The sequence below is a fragment of the Balaenoptera borealis genome (genome assembly GCF_965194805.1).
Source record: "Balaenoptera borealis genome assembly, chromosome: 10".
NCBI classification, from domain to species: domain Eukaryota; kingdom Metazoa; phylum Chordata; class Mammalia; order Artiodactyla; family Balaenopteridae; genus Balaenoptera; species Balaenoptera borealis.
The window spans coordinates 109,012,943-109,036,374 of NC_138874.1; the positions used below are offsets into that span (position 1 = coordinate 109,012,943).

Consider the following 23,432-nt stretch of genomic DNA (forward strand, 5'->3'; position numbering starts at 1 on the left):
ATTCAGGATTTTCACTGTTTACCTTTTTCATCTGAAAAGATAAAAATATCTTTTTTTCTTGCTTTTTCAAGGTGATACTTTTTGGATTTTATGGTAATTAAAAAAGTTAAAGACAGACCTTTCAGAAATCCTACAAGATGTTCAGAGATACTTATTTTTTTCAGAAATCTGAGGGTATGTTTGCAAATTTGTATTTGTCTTGTTCACTGTCTTATTTCCAGTCCCTGAAACAGTACCTAACACAGAGTAGATTCCTGGTAAATATTTGTTGAATGAATGAGTTTGGGGCTGGCTTTATCCAAGAATCATTTATTAGAATATTCAGAAAATATATGGATTGAGTGTTTTCAGCTAATCTTGTATAATATTTTTCTCAGTCTCTCTAACTAGATACTGAGCAACAGTAAGTATGAGATGATATTCCTTATAAGAATCCCTGGTAGAGTTCTGTGTTTAGAATTTAGGATGGAGGTGTATAACATAACAGTTAGATAGGCTAGAGGTAGTTTTGCTTTTCTCTTGTGGAAAAATAGAAGAGCATAGCAAGAACATGGCCCTGGATAGGAGACAGTGTAACCTGCTCTCAAAGGTGAACCTGAGTCTTCTCAGGAAATAATATAGCATAGCCGGTTGAGTTGAGGCCACAAAACATAATCATTACCCTACAGATTATTAAGGCAGACTTAGGCAAAAGGTAGCTCATTTTAGTCATTGAAAGTGTTACAAAAGTACTCATATAACATCATACTTTAAGTATGTAACTATCTGGTCTATCTTTCAATGAAAATAAATTGCATATTCTTAGGTTGAATTACTATATGTGACGGTGGGCAGATGATTTTTTTTTTCCTGTGTATTTTTTTTTTTCTTTTAACATCTTTATTGGAGTATAATTGCTTTACAATGGTGTGTTAGTTTCTACTTCATAACAGTGTGAATCAGCTATACATACACATATATACCCATATCTCCTCCCTCTTTCGTCTCCCTCCCAACCCTCCGTATCCCACCCCTCTAGGTGGTCACAAAGCACCGAGCTGATCTCCCTGTGCCATCTGTTTTACATTTGGTAGTATATATATGTCCATGCCACTCTCTCACTTCGTCCCAGCTTATCCTTCCCCCTCCCCGTGTCCTCAAGTCCATTCTCTACATCTGTGTCTTTATTCCTGTCCAAGGCAGATGATTTTTAATTCTATGAAAGTTATCAATTACTGTGACTGAATTGAGAATACTACATTTTATTACCATATATTAAGGAGGACTTTGTAGTGGAAACATTAAAATAAGCCTGTGCAATTTTACTAAGTATGCTTGTATTTATTTGAATATTTTCCTCAGCAAAACTAGTGAAATGATGAGAAGTCCTGACTCTGGAGTTCGATGGCCTGGGTTCCAGTCCTGCTTCTGCCACTGACCAGCTGTGTTACCTTGGCCAAGTTAACTTTAGTCTTGGTCTCCTAACTTAATATTGGGATAGTAGCTATAGCCTACTCCATGTGAAAGCTTTGAGGATCAGATGAAAGAAGGCACACTGCCTGACTCTGAGTTACTCCAGAGGTTACCTGTCGTTATCATTCATGTTAATAAGAACATTTTCTTATTTACCTTGCTTAGAATTGTGTTCCCATTGGAGAGCAGCTTCAGTCAGTTTTGGGGAGCGCTGGATACAAGCACATGATGGGACTGCAATCATCATCTGCTTCAGGCGCCTTCGACAAGTCATCCTCCACACCTTTCCCTTCCAGAACTGGATTGACATCTGGAAACATGACTGAAGACTTAAAAGCTTACGTTGATAAAAGTACACAGCCAGCTGGTGGAGGAAATGTGACAAGCCTCCAAGAGTGTAAAATTGTGCCACAAAACCATTCTCTTCCTGAGAATGATCTTAAGAATGCAGTATCTTCTTTCTTACCAAAGAAAGCAAGTGACAACTCACATATACCTAACTCTGAGTTGCTGCCTTTTCTGCAGAATCTGTGTAGTCAAGTGAACCATCTCCGTGTGGGACCCAACGCCAAGTGGCAGGAAAGCATCACCAAGCCCGGCAAAGGCACTGTTGGTGTTACGTAAGTATTTAAGACAAGTGTGGTTTAGATTGGGGGCAGGAGCGGGGAGGCAGGTGGAGGAAAACAGGTTTGTTTCAATAACTACTGCCTGAAAATGTTTCCAGAGAGGATTTTAGCAGCTTTTACATTTCACCATTAACACACTGTAGGAAAGAAATACTCAGCAGAGTAGGATGGATTGCTTTGAAAGAAGTGTGTAAAACTGGAGGTGCCGAGCACTTCTCAGGCATCTGATGGAAGGGGTACAGGCAACAGATAGGGTCAGAGTAGAGAGTTGTCTGCATGAATGGAGAGGAGCTGTGGTGACCATGATATGTACATTTTTTGCCTGATTGTATGAAGTGAGCCATTGTAACAGATTTCCTTTGTAGATCATGTGTGACCTAGGCTAATTTCGGAGTCATCCAAACATTTTTCAGCTCCAAATTATTTCTAGTGTACAGGCCCTTATCCCCTGATCTCATAATTCCAATTTTTTCCAGTCCTGCTTTGATTGAGGGGTGGCTAAGTGTTTAGTATGTTCCCCATCCTTTATATAGATGTAATATGTCCAAATTTTGCACTAGATTGGAATTCAGGACTCTAATCATAGTTCTACCTTAACTGTTGCCTTACTGTTTAAATCTTTTGGCTTAGCCTTTTTTCCCATGTAAAATGAGGGAGTTGTATTGGTTGAAACTTTCTTAATGTCTCCAGTAGCATTCAATTTGAGGAGTTGACATTATTGAACAAGTGGTTCTTATTTGGGAAGGATAAGGAAAGATAACAATAGTCTTTAATTGTTCTTTTTGTTTTTTGTTTTGGCCGTGCTGCGTGGCATGCGGGATCTTAGTTCTTAGTTTCCCGACCAGGGATTGAACCTGTGCCCCTGCACTGGAAGCGCAGAGTCTTAACCACTGGACCACCAGGGACGTTCCAGTCTTTAGTTGTTGATAGTCTAATCAATGTTAACTTGTGATATAGCAAAACAAAACAAACAAACAATAAAACCCAAAGGAGAAAAAAAACCTAAACAGATTTAAAAACTGCTCCTGGGTCCAGCTGAGATGTAATGTCCCCAATTCTCTCAGATCCCCCTTTTTACCAATAAAAATCCCTGGACATAATACAGCAAACATACAAAGACTATAAAAGGTGGAAAGAAGTCAGACTGCTCAGGGACCATGAGGCTTAGTGTTCCTTAGTTCCTACTTACCTGAGAGTTTCTTTCATCATAGATGGGTATAGGGTTTTGTCAAATATTTTTCCTATGGCCATTCATATGATCCTGAATTTTCTTCTGTAGTCTGTTCATATGGTGAATTACATTAATTTCAAAAACTGAACCTGCCTTGTGTACCTAGAATAAATCTCACTTGGTTGTGGACTGTAATTCTTTTTTATACAGTGCTGGATCTGATTTGTTAATATTTTGTTGAGTATTCTTGCATCTAATTCATTAGAGATACTGGTCTATATTTTTCTTGTACTGTCTTTGTCTGGTTTTCATGAGCGTAATACTGGCCTCATAAGATGAGTTCTACATCTTAGAAGAGATTGTGTAAAATTGGTGTTATCTCTTCTTAAGATGTTTGGTAGAAGTCTCTAAGGAAAGCAGCTGGGCCTGGTTATTCCTTTCCTGGAAACTGTTAAATTACCAATTCAATTTCTAACATAGTAAAGTTGTCAATTCTCCCCATTGATATGCAGGCTTAATATTATGCGTATTGAAATCCCACCACAATATTTGGCGGACATAAGCAGGATCATTTTAAAAATTATATGGAAAACAAAAGAGGTAGAATAGCTAAAACAACTTTGAAAAAGAAGAATGAAGTGGGAGGAATCACTCTTCCCAGTGTCGAGTCTTATGTAGTTAGAGTATTCAAGATGATGTAGTGATGGCAGAGGGACAGACACATAGGTCAATGGAACATAATAGAGGGCTCAGAAATTGACCCACAAAACTATGCTCAACTGATTTTTGACAAAGGTGCAACAGCAATTCAATAAAGGAAAAATAGTCTTTTTAACACATGGTGATGGAGCAATTGGATATCCGAAGGGCAAAAAGTGAACCATGACCCAAACCTCATACCTTATATAAAAATTAGCTCAAAATGGATCATAGACTTACATGTAAAACATAAAGCTATAAAATTTTTCTAATAATAAATAGGAAACAATCTTTGGGGACCTAAGACAAGACAAGACTTCTTAGATATGACACCAAAAGCAGGGTAATCAAAAATTTGATTTATTAGATGCCATGAAAATGTAAAACTTTTACTCTTCTCTGTTAAGAGGAATAAAATACAACTTACAAAGTGAGGGAAAATATTTGCAAATACATATCCAACAAATGACTTATATCTAAAATATAGAAAGAACTCTCAAAACTCAACATTAAAAAAATCCAATTAGAACATAGGCAAAAAACATAAAGAGATATTATACCAGAGAGAATGTACAAAAAGCAAATAAGCACATGAATATAAGTGCTGTTGACCTCATGGCTATTAAGGAAACACACATTAAAACCACAAGAAACCACTACACAGTATGGCTAAAATAAAAAGTTTAAAAATGATAACAAAACCAAGTACCAATGAGGATGTGGAGAAACTGGATCTCTCATACATTGCTCGTGGCGATTTAAAGTGGTACAGCCACTCTAAATAAGTTTGGCAGTTTCTAATAGCTAAACATATAGTTACCATGTGACTCAGCAATCATACTCCTGAGCATTTATCCCAGAGAAATGAAAACTTCTTTCCACATAAAAACCAGTACACAATTGTTCATAGAAGCTTTATTTGTAAAAGCCAAAAACTACCAGTATGTCTTAAAATAGATGAGTGGTTAAATTAACCCTGGTGTATCCATATCATGGGATGCTATCAGCAATAAAAAGGAATGACCTGTTGATACATGCAACAACTTGGTTGTCTGTCAAAGGCATTATGCTGATTGACAAAAGAGAATCTCAAGAGGTCACATACTATATGATTCTGTTTGTGTAACATTCTCAAAATAATAGAGCTGAAGACTGTATTAGTGATTACCAGGTGTTAAGGATAGAGGAGATTAGGGGAGTGGATGTGACAATAAAAGGGTAGCAGGAGGGAGATCTTTGTAGTTAAGGAATAGTTCTGTCTCTCGATTGTGGTTTTTGCAATCGAGACAGAACTTGATTCTGTCAAGAACATGATGTTTACATGAATGTGTGTACATGTGATAAAATGGCATACACACACACTGTACTAACATCAAATTCCTGGTTGTGATATTATACCATAGTTAGGTAAGATGTAACGATTGGGACCATTGGGGAATTATAGTATCTTTACAACCCCTGTGAATCTATAATTATTTGAAAATAAAGAGAAAAATAAAAAGCTCCTCGTATATTCTAGAGTAGTGGTTCTCAAACTTTTTGGTCTTTACCCTCTTAAAAATAATTGAGCACTCCAAAGAACTTTTATTTATGTAGGCTATTTAAAAATATTTATTAGTTTAGAAATAACAATAAACTCATTACATAGTAACATAAACATTTTTATGAAAAAATACCATATTTTCTTTTTAAAAAGTTTAATAAGAATGGTATAGTTTTATTTATTTATTTATTTATTTGGCTGCATTGGGTCTCTGTTGCTGTGCGCCGACTTTCTCTAGTTGCAGCGAGTAGGGGCTCCTCTTCGTTGCAGTGCGCGGGCTTCTCACTGTGGTGACCTCTTGTTGCAGAGCACGGGCTCTAGGTGCGCAGGCTTCAGTAGTTGCAGCACGCGGGCCCTAAAGCACGCAGGCTTCAGTAGTTGTGGCACACAGGCTTAGTTGCTCTATGGCATGTGGGCCCTCCCCAGACCAGGGATCAAACCCGTGTCCCCTACATTGGCAGGCGGATTCTTAAACACTGCACCACCAGGGAAGTTCGGTATTGTTTTAAATTTATGTAAAACTTTATTAGCTTTGGGTTGTATTCTCATATATGTTGCATTATAGCATGTATAAACATAGATAGCTAGTAAGACCACAGTAGAAATACTGAGAACAAATTGAGTTACCTCTGAGAAAAACATTTATCTGTACCCTAAACCTACTACCTTAAGGAATTCTAGGAAACAGAATATACAACCATACATGCTATTAGTTATCAGAGTAATGACATTATACATGGTATAGCCTCTGGATAATTCATTGTACATTCATTGTACGATTAATGTTCAAATAGTATTTTATTATTATTATAAAAATACCTCTGACCTCATGGAACCCCTGGAAAAATTCATGGAGACCCTAGGGTTTTGTGGACCACACTCTGAAATTCACTGTCCTTGTCCTTCCACTGCTTTAGTAAGGTTGTTTGGATGAAAAAAGAGAAAACTGTTTAAATTGTAGGGTTGCTTGGGGAAGCACTTGGAAGACAAACATGGAGACCTTAAAAAAAGTCAGCAAGATCGCTTTTGATTTGAGGCTCAAAACCAAAAAGACCCTTTCTATCTAAAGACTTGTTCTTTGAGGGTAGAAATTCTATCATCTTCATTTTTATATTCTCATTTCAATTTATGCTTAAATGTTTAAAGAATTTAAGAAGTAAGAATCCTTTAGGCATTCAGGATTGTGGTTGCCTGTTGCATATGTATTTTAGAACCTGGAAATATGTTGTAAGGTGACAGAGTATAGTTGTGGAGACAAATTTTAGCAATGTGTGTTGGCTGCTTATTGTACTATAGTTTGGTTGTTTTTGTTATAATATTAGGGAAAATTGTTCTATTATTATTTTTTTAATTTATTTTTAGAATGGAAGAGCAATCCATTTGTTCCTACTTGGAAAAGATTCTTTCTAAAAATATGGAACTGATGGAAAAGAAACTTATGGACTACATTGATCAGCGAATATATAAACTCCAGGAGCACATAGATAATAAGATTGCTTTGTTAGTGGACTTGCTGCAAAGTCCCAACTCCCCACCCTCTGGCATGCCTTTAAGACATTTTGACTCTGGAGAAAGACTTTCAAATGGAGAAAGATAGCACTGAACATGTTCAAAGTACTACAGATATTTATTACATATTTATTACAAAGCCAAACCCCCCAAAAAAGTTTATGAAAAGCAGGTATTTAATGTCCTTTGAAATATTACCACTTACTTAAAGTGACCTCAGTGTTCATTTTTACTGCACTCGTGAATCCAGTACTGTACACTGAGTTAACATAATAGGATCATAAGTTATTTTTGTTTGCAATATTTTTCACTCTCAGTGAAATTTATGTATACTTCTGGATTAACTGTTTAAGATTTTAAGGATTTCTAAAGCAGTTCATTAGTTCGTATTGTATATGTGTTTCATAGAAGTATATTTTTTATTTATACAAAGACTATACAGTCTTCGGCGTCTGAAAAATAATGCTTAGAGTATTTGATAATTTATCTTTTTCTAATCAATTGTTTTTGGAAAATTGGATACTTAAGACCTTTAATTCAAATCACTAGTTTATATTTTGTATTGTTTATCTCAGATAATGAACAAGGTGCAGTGTTTGGCATGTGTAAAATTAGTTTACACTGAGGTTAATAGTATTTGTTTCAGTACAGTGTAGCAGTAGATAGGGAAGTAAAAATCACAACTAGCCTACTCCTTGTTAGGAATATTATTTTAGATTTAATGTTTGATGTAAAGTGAGAGAAGTCATCTTGTTTTATCTCAGTCAACCCAGAAAACATAAGGAACTATTTCCCTTTCTGAGCTGATACAGGTTCCTCTTTCCAGAACCTTCTTCTATATGTTTAAAGTGTGAAATTCTGAGGTTCTGCTTTGAAGGGTTAGACATATGAATCAAGGAGGTTGCAATTCTCTCAGGCAGACTTAATTTTTGGAAATTATAACTATTGTATATGTGTTGAAGGGTGATGTATTTGCATTTAAAAAATAAATGTATCCACTCTGGAAACTACTTGTCTAAGTAAATACAAATTTTTAATTTTCATCTAATCTTTGCTTAAAATGCTGTATTTTTATGAAAAGGGGTGTTTCACAATTGATAGTTTGGTCAATTCTTTAAAATGAAGGCTAATTTATATACTCTTTGTTCATTTGTATCATACTACAAAGGTGACACAGTATATAGAACATACCCTCACTACAGCCACTTGAAAATTTGCATATTTTTCTAGTCTTTTCTAATTTATGGGACATTCACAACATACATAGCTGTAAGATAGTATTTCCTTTGTTGTTCAGGAGAAATGTGTCTCACTGCAAGCTGAACTCTTTAGTTAAGTTTCACAGCTTCTGGTAGTTATAGTCTGTTGATTTACAAAATGCCTCCTTCCAGATACATAATTCATCTTACAAGTCTCATCTTGATTACATCTGAAACAGAAATATGGTCATGTCAAAAAGATGTATAAAGGTACAATATTGAAAAGAGATGATACAAAATATTCTTCAATTGAATTTTCCAGTTTGTAGAAGCCAAAATCTCTCTAAAGAGACAGAGTCTTCAGTTCAGACTAATGTAAGCTAAGACTTTGGATTTGCTCTTATTGCAAGATAGCAAAATTCCCTTAGGCCTAAATTTCTGAGTCCACATGAATTAATTTAAAAAATGATACCTATATTAGAATTTGAATACTTTTCATCACCTGCTTGCCATTATTAATGTGCAGTATGGTGGTCCAGTTAAAATCCATTAGCTTAAACAGTCAGCTCCACCCACCACCAGTCCCTCCCATGAGGAAACTTGCACAAGCCTCTTAGATAGCCTCATCCACCAGAGGGCAGACAGCAGAAGCAAGAAGAACTACAGTCCTGCAGCCTGTGGAACAAAAACCACTTTCACAGAAAGATAGACAAGATGAAAAAGCAGAGGGCTATGTACCAGATGAAGGAACAAGATAAAACCCCAGAAAAACAACTAAATGAAGTGGAGATAGGCAACCTTCCAGAAAAAGAATTCAGAATAATGATACTGAAGATGATCCAGGACCTCAGAAAAAGAATGGAGTCAAAGATCCAGAAGATGCAAGAAATGTTTAACAAAAACCTAGAAGAATTAAAGAACAAACAAACAGAGATGAACAGTATAATAACTGAAATGAAAACTACACTAGAATGAATCAATAGCAGAATAACTGAGGCAGAAGAATGGATAAGTGACCTGGAAGACAGAATGGTGGAATTCACTGACATGATACTATACATAGAGAATCCTAAAGATGCCACCAGAAAACTACTAGAGCTAATCAGTGAATTTGGTTAAGTTTCAGGATACAAAATTAATGCACAGAAATCTCTTGCATTCCTATACAGTAATGATGAAAAATCTGAAAGAGAAATTAAGGAAACACTCCCATTTACCATTGCAACAAAAAGAACAAAATACCTAGGAATAAACCTACGTAGGGAGACAAAAGACCTGTATGCAGAAAACTATAAGACACTGATGAAAGAAATTAAAGATGATACCAACAGATGGAGAGATATACCATATTCTTGGATTGGAAGAATCAATATTGTGAAAATGACTATACTACCCAAAGCAATCTACAGATTCAGTGCAATCCCTATCAAATTACCAATGTTATTTTTTATGGAACTAGAACAAAAAATCTTAAAATTTGTATGGAGACACAAAAGACCCCGAATAGCTAAAGCAGTCTTGAGGGAAAAAAACGGAGCTGGAGGAATCAGACTCCCTGACTTCAGACTATACTACAAAGCTACAGTAATCAAGACAATATGGTACTGGCACAAAAACAGAAACATAGATCAATGGAACAAGATAGAAAGCCCAGAGATAAACCCGTGCACCTGTGGTCAACTAATCTATGACAAAGGAGGCAAAGATATACAATGGAGAAAAGACAGTCTCTTCAATAAGTGGTGCTGGGAAAACTGGACAGCTACATGTAAAAGAATGAAATTAGAATACTCCCTAACACCATACACAAAAATAAACTCAAAATGGATTTGAGACCTAAATGTAAGACCGGACACCATAAAACTCTTAGAGGAAAACAGGAAGAACACTCTTTGACATAAATCACAGCAAGATCTTTTTTGATCCACCTCCTAGAGTAATGGAAATAAAAACAAAAATAAACAAATGGGACCTAATGAAACTTCAAAGCTTTTGCACAGCAAAAGAAACGATAAACAAGATGAAAAGACAACCCTCTGAATGGGAGAAAATATTTGCAAACGAATCAACGGACAAAGGATTAATCTCCAAAATATATAAACAGCTCACGCAGCTCAATATTAAAAAACCAAACAACCCAATCCAGAAATGGGCAGAAGACCTAAATAGACATTTCTCCAAAGAAGACATACAGATGGCCAAGAAGCACATGAAAAGCTGCTCAACATCACTAATTATTAGAGAAATGCAAATCAAAACTACAATGAGGTATCACTTCACACCAGTTAGAATGGGCATCATCAGAAAATCTACAAACGACAAATGCTGGAGAGGGTGTGGAGAAAAGGGAACCCTCTTGCACCTTTGGTGGGAATGTAAATTGATACAGCCACTATGGAGAACTGTATGGAGGTTCCTTAAAAAACTAAAAATAGAATTACCATATGACCCAGCAATCCCAATACTGGGCATATACCCAGAGAAAACCATAATTCAAAAAGACACATGCACCCCATGTTCATTGCAGCACTATTTACAATAGCCAGGTCATGGAAGCAACCTAAATGCCCATCGACAGATGAATGGATAAAGAAGTTGTGGTACGTATTTACAATGGAATATTACTCAGCCATAAAAAGGAACGAAATTGGGTCATTTGTTGAGACGTGGATGGATCTAGAGACTATTATACAGAGTGAAGTAAGTCAGAAAGAGAAAAACAAATATCGTATATTAACGCATATATGTGGAACCTAAAAATATGGTACAGATGAACCGGTTTGCAGGGCAGAAGTTGAGACACAGATGTAGAGAACAAACGTATGGACACCAAGGGGGGAAAGCGGCGGGGGGGTAGGGGTGGGGGTGGGATGAATTGAGAGATTGGGATTGACATGTATACACTAATATGTATAAAATTGATGACTAATAAGGACCTGCTGTATAAAAATAAAATAAAATTCAAAAATTCAAAAAGAAAAATTCTTTAAACTCATATTATTTGACTTTTTTTTCTAGGATCCATTCCTGATTACATAGAGTGAATGGCCAGATTTGAATGCTCCCCTTGCACTCTAGCGAGATATATTAAAAAAAAAGAAAAAAAAATCCATTAGCTTTAGAAAACAATGAAACCACTTTAGAAGAAATATTCCACCTCTTTTTTTTTAGAATGCCACATATATTTTGTAGATTGATGACATTCTGTTTATTACCAAAATACAGCACAAATGAATTAATTGTCCTGGTTTCTGTTGAAAACAATGAAAATGTTTGTTTAAAAAAGGAAACCACGAGAAAACACAAATAGGGCCTTCTTTATAAAAATTAAAATACACTTTAAAATTCTAGTAATTATGGCTATAGTTATAGAAATGTTTTATCGTAATTTGTACACATGTTTTGTAAAATAATAAAAGTAAATTTTATAACATTCTATGATTATAATACTAAAAATAATTCAGATGAACATTAATTTCTCTTTCATCTTGTTAATCTTTCCAAGTTCTGAAGATCTAAATTACATTATTTCTGCCTATCTATCACCTATGTATCTGTCTTTGTGTGTGTGTGTGTTGAAAAAGACCTGATGGCAGGACTTCTCTGGTAGCTCAGGGGGTAAGAATCCACCTGCCAATGCAGGGGACACGGGTTCCAGCTCTGGTCTGGGAAGATCCCGTATGCCGCGGAGCAACTGTGCCCATACTCTGGAGCCCGCGAGCCACAACTACTGAGCCCACGCGCTTAGAGCCCGTGCTCTGCAGCAAGAGAAGCCACCACAATGAGCAGCCCGTACACCGCACTGAAGAGTAGCCCCCTCTCACCGCAACTAGAAAAAGCCCACATGCTACAACAAAGACCCAATGCAGCCAAAAAATAAATAAATAAATTTATTTAAAGAAAAAAAATAAAGCTATAGTAATCAAAGCAATGGGGTACTATTATAGAGACAGATGCAGAAATCAATGGAATTGAATAGAGAGCCCAGAAAAACATTCAAGTATATGATCAAATGAATTTTGACAAGGATGCCAAGACTATTCAATGGGAAAAGGACAATCTTTTCAAAAAATTGTTCTGGGAAAACTAGATATCCACATGCAAAAGAATGAAGTTGGACTGTTATCTAACATGACATTTTTTTAAAAATAGATCAAAGGCCTAAATGTAAACCTAAAACAGTAAAACTCTCAGAAAAAAACATAGGACAAAAACTTCACGATATTGGATTTGGCAGTGGTTTCTTTGATATGAAATGAAACCCATGGGTAACACAAGAAAAAACAGACAAATTTGACTTCATGAAAATTTTTAAATTTTGTGCGTCAAAAGACACTATCCACAGTGAAAAGGCAACTCACACAATGGGAGATAATATTTTCAAATGATACATGTGATAAAGGATTAATATTCAGAATATATGGAGAACACCTAACGGTACAAAACAAACAACCCAATTCAAAAATGGGCAAAGGACTTGAGTAGATGTTTCTCCAAAGAAGATATACAAATGACCAATAAGCACATGAAAAGATGCTCTATGTCATTAATCATTAGAGAAATGCAAATCAAGACTACAATGAGATACCACCTCACACTGATTAGGATGGCTACTATTGAAAAAACAGAAAATGGTGAGGATGTGGAGAAATTGGAACCCTCGTGCACTTTTGGTACACAGTAAAATGGTAAAATGGTATAGTCACTGTGAAAAAAAGTATGGAGGTTTCCCCCAAAATTAAAAAGAGATTTTACCATATGATCTAGCAATTCCACTTCTGGGTATATACCCAAAAGAATTGAAAGCAGTGTCTCAAAGAGATATTGTGCACCCATGTTCATGTCAGCATTGTTCACAATTGCCAAAAGGTGAAAGCAACCCAAGTGTCCACCCATGGATGAATGGATAAGCAAAATGTATATACAGAGAATGAAAGATTAGTCAGCCTTGAAAAGAAATTCTATCACATGCTACAACATGGATGAACCTTGAGAACATTATGCTAAGAAAAAGAAGCCAGCCACACCTTATAAGTACTTAGAGTTAAAATCCCAGAGACAGAAAGTAGAATGGTAGTTGCCAGGGGTTTGGGGGAGCGTGATGGGAGTCACCGTTTAATGGGTATACAGTTTCAGTTTCACAAGGTCAAAGTTACAGAGATAGATGAGGGTAATGTTTGCACAATATTATGAGTGTATTTAATACGACTGAATTGTACACTTAAAAATGGTTAAGATGGTTATGTTTATTTTAACAGAATTTAAAAAAATTGAGGGGGAGGGGAAAAAAACCCTGTGTCCTTCTGTATCTCCTGAAGTTTTAATTTTAAACAAGAACTATGGGTTCCAGAAGAGAAGTAGTAGAAGACAAAGGCAATTCTTTGACTTCTTCAGAGTCAGAATTCTTGAAATACGGTGAAACAAAATGATTCAAACAGAATGCAGTCATTTTTACTGCAGATTTTCACTAACTAGAGACCCCTTTGTAGAGTTTCTATCAAACACGTAATGTTTTCAGTTTCACACTTTCCATCTGGATCAAGCTTGTGAACGGAACACGTCTGTGGTTGGAGAAGAGGCACCATCAAAAGGATCAGCTGCTCACATTGGCATCACAGTTTACAAAGTGGTGACACCTCTGTTCTCACTGAAACCTCTCAGACACTAATAGCCACCACCGCCATTGTCAAACCACACATTATTCATTATCTTTTCACTTTCGAGAAGAAGCAACAGGCTCAGGGAGCTGAACTGCTTTGCCAACCATTCTATCAAGTAAGTGGGGAAGATGGGCCTGGAATCCAGGACTCCTTTCCTTCCCCTTCCATTCTCTGTTCCCCGTGGCCATGTGGGTTTTGGTATAGAACCTTCTTACTTGGAGCTGATCCCCTTTGACATTTGAAATCCAAGGCTGTTGAAAGGAGAAGTGACTTCTCTTCCATGGCCACCTCTCTCAAGGTAAAGCAAGTACACCATCTTTCTAGTTGTCCCTTCCTTTCCTCACATCACTACTTCCTCCTTAAGGACAGTCCTATGCCCTGCATTGGACAGCAGCCCAGGATTTAAGTTTTTTACCATTTTGACATTTTCTCTCCAAATGTTCTTGGAGAACATTTTTCCAAGATGACTTAGAGGAAAAAACACAAGGATAGGTAAATCTGAATTCTTCCATCTTGGTCACTTAACTGCTGTATAACTTTGGGTGAGTGATTTAATATTTTATAACCTCAGTTTTCCCTTCTGTAAAATGGGTCTATCACAGTTTCCATCTTGTGTGAGGTTTATAATATTCTGAACATGAAGCAGCTAGCACAGGCCAGGCATACAGGAGGTGTCCAATAAATGTTACTTGTTTATCTTCCTCTCCCCTCACTCTTTCCATGCTTTATTCTTTCTCTTTCCACATCAGGAATAATGTATATGATTCTTAATAACCCTAGAATTCTAGGAAATTTGAAAGTCCCCCTTCTTTTATTTCTTTGAGAGATAAAGAGAAGTGAATTCAGTATCAGTGCTGTAGAGCCATGATTCTCAATGTGTGGTTCTTCGACCAGCAGCATCAGTATCACCTGGGAAGTTGTTAACCTATGCAAATTCTCAGGCCCCACCCACCTTATTTGAATCAGTGAATTGAGGGGTAGGGCACAGCAGTTGTACTTTTAAACTCTCCAGGTGCTTCTGATATCCTCTCCCACTTCCATTAGTATGTGACTTTGGTCATGTTAAGTGACTTCTCTGGACTTTCTTATTCATTGACGGGATTAGATTGCATCTACCCCCAAGGGCTGTTGAGAGGATTAACTGGGGCAGTTCTCATGAGGCCCTGAGATAGTCTTGCAGTTCAGTGCCCTGTTCTCAGCTTGGCCTCACACTGAGATCACCTGGGTGCTTACAAAACAACAACAACAAAAACACCTGTGAGTGTATATTTATTTCAAAATAAAAAGTTGAAAGTAATCCACTGATGCTTGGGTCCCACCCCCAGAGGTTGTGATCTAATTCTATTGTGTTTAGCCTGCAGATCTGGGTTTGGGGAAGCTCCCTGGCTGATTATAATGTGTAGCAAAGTCCCGAACTAGAAGTTTAGTGTCTTAGGGCCTAGAATCTGGAACTAGACTAGTTGGGTACTAACCCCAGTCATTCCATTTACAAACTGTATGATCTGAGACAAGTTCTCAATGTCCCCGTGAGCCCGAGCTGGGGGTACAGCCATCAGTCAGTGACTATCAGCCGTGACTATCATCATCATCTAGAAGCAGCTAACTTTCTAACAGTTTTCAATATGGCCAGAGACTTCAACCACCCTTGTTAGGAGACCAAAGTCTCTACTTGCTGAAAGTGGGCAAAGATGATTCTGATGCTTTGCTTTCTGGCCTGTTAGTGTTCAGGTGCAATCCTCACTGGGGCCGAGTTTCAGGATCAGGGCTTTGTGGGCCTGCCCTACCCACGTGAGAGCCCCACTCAGCCATGTTGTTAAAAGTGAACTGTATTTCTCTCATCATGGTTAGCTACCAGGACTTTACGTCCCAGTGTGAAGCTCTGGGGAGAAAAACATGTATGACTTCTCTACATAATGTTCATAAAAAGTAAAAATCTCTTAGGACCTGAAGAACGATGGTTTTAAAAAGAAACTTTAATTGAATGTGAACAAACACATACTTTACAATGGAATCTAATGGTTAGTAACTCCACTTGTAGAGGAACAAAACTTATTTTTCTTCTCTGTGGCTGATGAGTGATATCCTTATAAAAATAGTATTTTATAAGTTTTTAATAAAGACAACACTTTTACTAGTATTATTTTATTCATTGAGGTATGATTGACAAATAAGAATTGTATATATGTAAGGCATACAACAAGATGTTTTAATATACATATACATCATGAAATGATTACCAAAATCAAGCTGATTAACATATCTACCACTCACACAGCTACCATTTGTGTGTGTGTGTGTGTAGCAAGAACACTTGATATCTACTCAACAAAATTCAAGTACATACTATGCACTATTAATTGTAATCACCATGCTGTATATTAGGTTTCCAGAATTTATTCATCTTGTAACTGAAAGTTTGTACCCTTTGACTAATATCTCCCCATTTCCCCCACACCTACCCCTAGTAACCACCATTCTACTCTCTGTTGCAATGAATTTGACTTTTTTGTATTCCACATAAGTGAGATCATTCTGTATTTGTTATTCTGTGTCTGGCTTATTTCATTTAGCATAATGTTATCCTAGTTTATTCATGTCACAAATAGCCTATTTAAGGCTGGATAATATTCCATTTTATATATATAAATATATCTCACATTGTTTTATTCATTCATCTGTTGACAGACACGTACGTTGTTTCCATATCTTGACTACTCTGAATAATGCTGCAATGAACATGAGAGTACAGATGTCTCTTTAAGGTTTTATTTCCTTTGGATGTATACCCAGAAGTGGGATTATTGTATCATATGGTAGTTCTATTTTTAATTTTTTGAGGAACATCTATACAGTTTTCCCTAATGGTCGTACCAATTTACATTCCCACCGACATTGTCCAAGGGTCCCCTGTTCTCCACATGTTGGCCAACACTTGTTATCTTTTGACTTTTTTTTAAATAAGATTCTTTCTTTTTCTTTTGACTTTTTGATAATAGCCATCCTAACAGGTGTGAGGTGACATCTCACTGTGGTTTTGATTTGCATTTCTCTAATGATTAGTAATGTTGAGCACCTTTTCATATAACTGTTGGCCATTTGTATACAGTATTTAGGAAAATGTCTATTCAGGCCCTTGCCCATTTTTTGATTGGGTTGTTTGTTTTTGTGCTATTGAGTTGTATGAGTTCCTTGTATATTTTGAATATTAATCCCTTATTGGGTGTGTAGTTTGCAAATATTTTTCTCCCATTTAATAGGTTGCCTTTTCATTTTGACTTGTTTTATGTGAATAATTTTTTTTTAGTTTTATGTAGTCCTACTTGTTTACTTTGCTTTTTTGCTGTTGCTTTAGGTGTCAAATCCAAAAAAAAATGTCAAGACAAATGCCAAGGAGCTTACCCCCTGTGTTTTCTTCTAGGCCTTTATAGTTTCAGGTCTTATGTTCAACTCTTTACTACATTTTGAGTTGATTTCTGTATATGGTGTAAGATAGGGGTCCAGTTTCATTCTTTTGAAAGTGGATATCCAGTTTTCCCAAAACCATTTATTGAAGAGATTATACATTCCACATTGTTTATTCTTGGCTCTTTTGTCAAAAATTAATTAAATATATATATGTTTATTTCTGGGCTATCTATTAGTTTCATTGGTTTTTATGCTAATACTTTACTGTTTTGATTACAACAGCTTTGTAATACAGTTTGAACTCAGGAAGCATGATGCCTCCAGCTTTGTTCCTCTCTAGATTGCCTTGACTATTTGGGGTCTTTTGGGGTTCCACATGGACTTTAGAATTCTTTTTTCTATTGTTGTGAAAAATGCCGTTAGAGTTTTAATTCTAAAATTAAAGGGATTTTAAGGGATTGAATTGAACCTGTATATTGCTTGGAGATAGTATAGACATTTTAACATAATTAATTCTTTGAGTCCATGAACATGGGAATATCTTTCCATTTATTTGTGTCTTCTTCAGTCTCTTTCATTAGTGTTTTATAGGTTTCAGTGTACAGATTTTTCATCTCCTTTGTTAAATTTATTCCTAAATATTTTGTTCTTTTCGATGCTATTATAAATGGGTTTTCTTAATTTCTGTGGTAGTTTGTGTATAAGGAATGCAAATGATTTTGTATGTTGATTTTGTATCCTGCAACTTTACTGAATTTATTAGTTCTAACAGTTTTTTGTGGAGTCTTGAGAGATTTCTATATATTACATCATATAATCTGCAAACAGAGACAAGTTTATTTCTTCCTTTCTGATTTGGATGCCTTTTATTTCCTTTTCTTGCCTAATTGCTCTAGCTAAGACTTCCAGTACTATGTTGAATAAAAGTGGCAAGAGTGGGCATACTTGTGTTGTTCCTGATCTTAGAGGAAAAACCTTCAGCTTTTCATATTGAGTATGATGTTAGCTGTGGGCTTGTCATATATAGCCTTTATTAGGTTGAGATATGTTCCTTCTATACCCAATTTGTTGAGAGCTTTTGTCATGAAAGGATGTTGTATTTTGTCAAATGTTTTTTCTGCATTTATTGAGATAACCATATGATTTTTATCCTTCATTCTGTCAATGTGTTGTCTCACATAGATTGATTTACGTATGCTGAACCATCCTTGCATCTGAAGGATAAATTCCACTTGAACATGGTGCATGATCCTTTTTACGTACTGTTGAATTCAGTTTGCTAGTATTTTTTATTGAGGATTTTTGCATCTATGTTCATCTGGGATATTGGCCTGTTACTTTTTCTTCTTGTGTTGTCTACCTCTGGGATCAGGGTAATGCTAGCCTTGTAAAATGAGTTTGGAAACGTTCTTTCCTTTTCTGTTTTCTGGAAGAGTTTGAGAAGGATTGGTATTAATTCTTTAAAGATTAAACTTTTAGAAGTAATATACCTGGTAAAATTCCTTGTGCTTTTTATATTTTTATAAATATTGTTATATCACCTTGAATAAAGCTGGTACTAAATTAATCTTTCACTAAGTATATATAAGGGTAAATTTTTCCACACTGAGGGCAGCAGAACGTTTAAAATTTTTTTAAGTCTCTGGCAGGTGCCTCTTGAATGGCCCTGTTTTATTTGAAAAACCTGGTTCAATTTTCTTACCTTCAGACTTGGTCAAATCCAACTCCGCCAAACATCATTCAGTTAAAAGGGCCAAAGGGATGACCCTTCTCACAGCCTCCATCTTTGTGAGGAGGCAGCCTTGAGGGTGAGCAGACTTTTATACTTTTCTGCATTTCATAACTATCTAGTTTCATAAGCCTCCTGGCCACCTCTAGGGAAATGTGTCAGTTTGACTATGCAAAGGGTAGATTTATGTGAGAATATAGCTGCTATGTGACTGGTTTATTATCAGCGATCCCAAACAGTGAGTGTCTGCTCTCCCCAATTTTTTTCCTGGAAGGTTTGCAGGAGGTGCCCAGCTAAAGCTCTTCACAGGGGATCTCCAACACCTGGCACACAGTAGGCACAACTAATTCCTCGTGGCACTGACTTGGGACTGTGCCTTTGCCTTACTGTTTGTTCAGATCATGAAGAGGGTAGCACCATTGACCTCTTAAGCCTTCACTTCTCTTCTGCAAAATTAAAGCCTTTGGAGTCTAAGGGATTAGCCATGTGAGGCAGGTAGTGTGGCACCTGGGCAAACTCTGGGTCCAGCTGGGTTCCTCTGAGCCTGCCAGGGTGCTGACCCTGAGGGGGAGGGGGTGGGGAGGTGGCACAGGATCAGGAGGAAAAAGAAAGTGCAGATCCAGGTTCAGTTTGGAGGAATTTCAAACTACTATGTCCAGAGAGCCTGAAGAAGGCACATTAAAGTCCCTCAGGCACTACATTTTGCAGATGATAGAAAGGAATCCTGGTGTCCAAGGTGAGACTAAAAAGAGCAAGTGTGTGTGTGGTGTTGCCTTCTTCTTTTTCTTTCTTTCATTCATTCAAAAAATATCCATTAGTTACTGTTTTATGGCCTGGGAATACAGAATTGAATATGAGAGACACAGTCCTGCCTTCATGTCTGATATGGAACTTCCTGGTGGCAAGAGAAAATTGGAAGGCATATGAACACCTAAGATGAACCTGGGAATAGATGCCAAGAGAGGAGCAGAGAAAGTGTCCTGGAACTCAAGATGGACAGGTCATTTCAAAGTGGAGGGTTTCAGAGCAGCCTCCAGGGAAGATGCAATTCTAAATTTACTTCTTAAAACTTGTACTGGGGCTGGGAGCACTCACCCTCTAGGAAGTTTGTCCCCATCAGCCCTTCTGGCAAATTTCAGCATCACTGAAATGCTGACTATTCCATCAGCCAAGCCCTGTGCTGAGAGGACTGAAGCTCAGCAGGGAGGGGGCCTTCGGAAGATGCTGAGTTCTATGTTCATCCCAGAGGGAGTAGCTGTTTCCTTCATTTCCAAGTTATCTTTTTTACCCCTTTTTTTTGTTGTTGTTGTTGTTGCTTGTTTTTTGTTTTTTTTTTTAAACTTTGGGTTTATTTATTTATTTATTTATTTATTTATGGTTGTGTTGGGTCTTCGTTTCTGTGCGAGGGCTTTCTCTAGTTGCGGCCAGTGGGGGCCACTCTTCATCGCAGTGCGCGGGCCTCTCATTATCGCGGCCTCTCTTGTTGCGGAGCACAGGCTCCAGACGCACAGGCTCAGCAATTGTGGCTCACGGGCCTAGTTGCTCCGCGGCATGTGGGATCTTCCCAGACCAGGGCTCGAACCCGTGTCCCCCTGCATTGGCAGGCAGATTCTCAACCACTGCGCCACCAGGGAAGCCCCTTTTAGTAGGTAATCACCTGTCACTAGTTAACTCTAAGTAAACATGTGATGCTTATAAAGCAAACATTCTGTTATCACAGGAAGTACAAATTGTGGTTACAGATGGGGAGTCTGTGCTTAGAAAGGGGTGCTAGAGGCTCAGTGGAAGGCGCCAGAACAGTCAAGGGTGCATCTTGCTGCCCATTTCTGTGCAATCACACAGAATGTGTGTTAGTCAGGCTAACATTTATGGAACACATTCTCAGGCACTGTTCTAAGTGTTACATGCTTTCACTCATTTATGAGAAGTAATAACTCACTAATGGGGAAAAATAATGACTCTGATGATAAGGGTTATATTAAATGTTAATGCATTACTGCAAAGATGTGAATTAACATAATCAAAACGTGTTTTATATGAATATTTAGAAGATAAACTGTCAGAAATCACTTCATGATTGAGGTGAAGATAGCTCATTACATGCAATGTCTATTACTACGTTGATGTTTACCGGGCACATTCACAACCGGAATAAAAACTACATTTATGAGCTTCCGTTGCAGCTAGGTGAGACTATGTGATTCAGTTCTATCTAGCACAGGGGATTTAAAGAGAAATGGAATGCACAGCTTTTTTCAACCTCTTTCCTCTTTGTCTAGAATTTGGACATGAAGGTTAGAGAGCCAGCAGTCATCTTGGACCATGATATGACTTTGGGGAAAAAAAAACAAACAACACACCACAGTAGAGCACCATGGCCCCTGACATGGGAAAGGCACCCAGCATGACTGTCTGCTGCTAGGGCATCTTGAAGAGGAGAAAAATCAAACTCTTACTTATTCAAGCCACTGTTATTTTGAGATTTTGTTATAATCACACCTAATCTTAAGTGATAAAATAGTCAAGTGGTTTGTTCAACATAACATGGAAAAGAAAAACCGAGCTTTTACAAGGTTTGAAGAAAATGTCTTCTTAAGAAAGGCTTTAGACACTCCTGAATCTTTTATATCAAAAGTGCAACTTTAGCGAATTTTCATATTCACTTTAATTTTATGTATACAATTATGTGATGTGATTCAAAAGCAAACACTAAAATGACAAACGATTTTAATGTCATGCAGACTACTAGAAGAATTCTTATTTTCAAGAAAATATACTTTAGAAGCCTGAGAAAAAGACTGCTCTGAAAGTTATTGCAAATTCGGTCTTAGTGGTAAGCACTGTATTGCTTGGAGGCTTATCCTCTCAGGAGAAACTTATATTTTTACCATATTTGTCTCTAAATTAAGATCTTTCCTCTTCAGCATCCCATTGAATCTTCAGAACAACCCTATCAAGTGGGTCCTATTACCTCCATTTTACAGACAAGGAAAATGGGGCTTGGAGGAATTATATGCCACACACAAGGGTAAGCGAGTGGAGCCAAATCCAGACCTGCTAACTCGGAGCTGCAGAAGATTTAGATGGAGGAATGTTCGTGTGGGAGTGCTGGATCTGTTGCAGGAAGGGAGACCCGTTCCGGGGCCCGAGAGTGGGGTCTTGTCTAACACTCGGAAATGGATAGTCCGAGGAGACACACGTGCTGACAAAGCAGGAGACTTGATTGGGAAGGGGCGCCCGGGAGGAGAGCGGCAGGGTAAGGGAACCCAGGAGAACTGCTCTGCCACGTGGCTCGCAGTCTCAGGGTTTATGGTGATGGGGTTAGTTTCTGAGTGGTCTCTGGCCAATCATTTTGCTTGGCCCGTATCTGGTCTGACTCAGGGTCCTTCCTAGTGGTGCGCACATTGCTCAACTGAGATGGATTCCAGCGAGAAGGATTCTGGGAGGCTGGTAGGACATATGGACTGGCGTCTCCTCTCTCCTTTTGACCTTTCCCGAATTCTTCCTGTGGGTGGGTGGGTAAGGAATGTTAGTTCCACATTTCTTACCAGGACCTCCTGTTGTAAGATAACTCATGCAAGCGGTTACTACTGCGTCTGGCCAGGGCGGGCGGTTTCGGTCTGTGGTTCCCCTAACAGATCCACCCTCATCTCAGTGGGGAGCCCCCAGGAGCTTGAAGCTGGAGCTCCACAGGGCAGGATGGAAGGCACACCCCTTAGCATGGCCTCCAACACCATCTCTGTCTCAGCCTAGCTTATCATCCAGCCTCACCTCCCACTGTGCATCCCACAGCCCACACGTGTTCAAACCTCTGAGCCTGGGCCGCTTCCTCTGGCTGCCTGGGCCTGCCCTCCATCTCCTCCTCCACTTGCTCAAATCCTAATGTCTTCTCTCCAGGAAGCCTCCCCTGAGGCTCTCACCTGTCCCCCCTCCCCCCATTAATTATTCCTTCCACTGGATCTCCATGCCCATTGCTTGTGCCTCTAATGAAACCTGAATTTTGTTTGACCTACAGGTTTCCAGGGTATGATTTTACACTGTGGACAGATACTTGAGTTCAGGAACCAAAGCTTCTGTGTCTGTACTTTGTCTTGCTGAAGCCACTATTTTAGACGCAGTAGGTGCTCGAGAAAATATACACTGAGAAGAATTAAGGGGATTTTGTTTGTTTGCTTTTCATATTACTTAAAAATGCTTTAGTTTGCAAGTGCTTTTCATGTCCTATCCAACTCTATCAGTCAGGGTTCTCCAGAGAAACAGAACTAATAGGATATATACAGATATATAAGAGGACACGTATAATGGAATTGCCTCACCCAATTATGGAGAATGAGCTATGACACAATATGCCTGCTGCAAGCTGGAGAACCAGGAAAGCCCGTGGTGTAATTCAGTCTGAGTCTGAAGGCCTGAGAACCAGGGGAGCCAGTGGTGTAACT

The 23,432-nt window shown here is 37.9% G+C and overlaps 1 protein-coding gene across 3 annotated transcripts in view; it reads left to right on the forward strand.

Moving 5' to 3' along the window:
• The window catches only part of LOC309635553 (ATPase PAAT-like), a 30,092-nt gene extending 8,709 nt beyond the window's left edge, over positions 1 to 21,383 (forward strand). For 2 of the 3 annotated variants that reach the window (XM_082406977.1, XM_082406978.1), the window contains exons 5-6: positions 1,618 to 2,072; positions 6,854 to 10,709. In XM_082406977.1, the coding sequence (XP_082263103.1) occupies positions 1,618 to 2,072; positions 6,854 to 7,088 (690 nt within the window). In that variant the 3' untranslated portion in view covers positions 7,089 to 10,709. Of the gene's footprint in view, positions 1 to 1,617; positions 2,073 to 6,853; positions 10,710 to 21,272 lie in introns of those variants that run through there. The other variant, XM_082406979.1, reaches the window with a different exon arrangement.
• Positions 21,384 to 23,432: the final 2,049 nt, after the last annotated feature.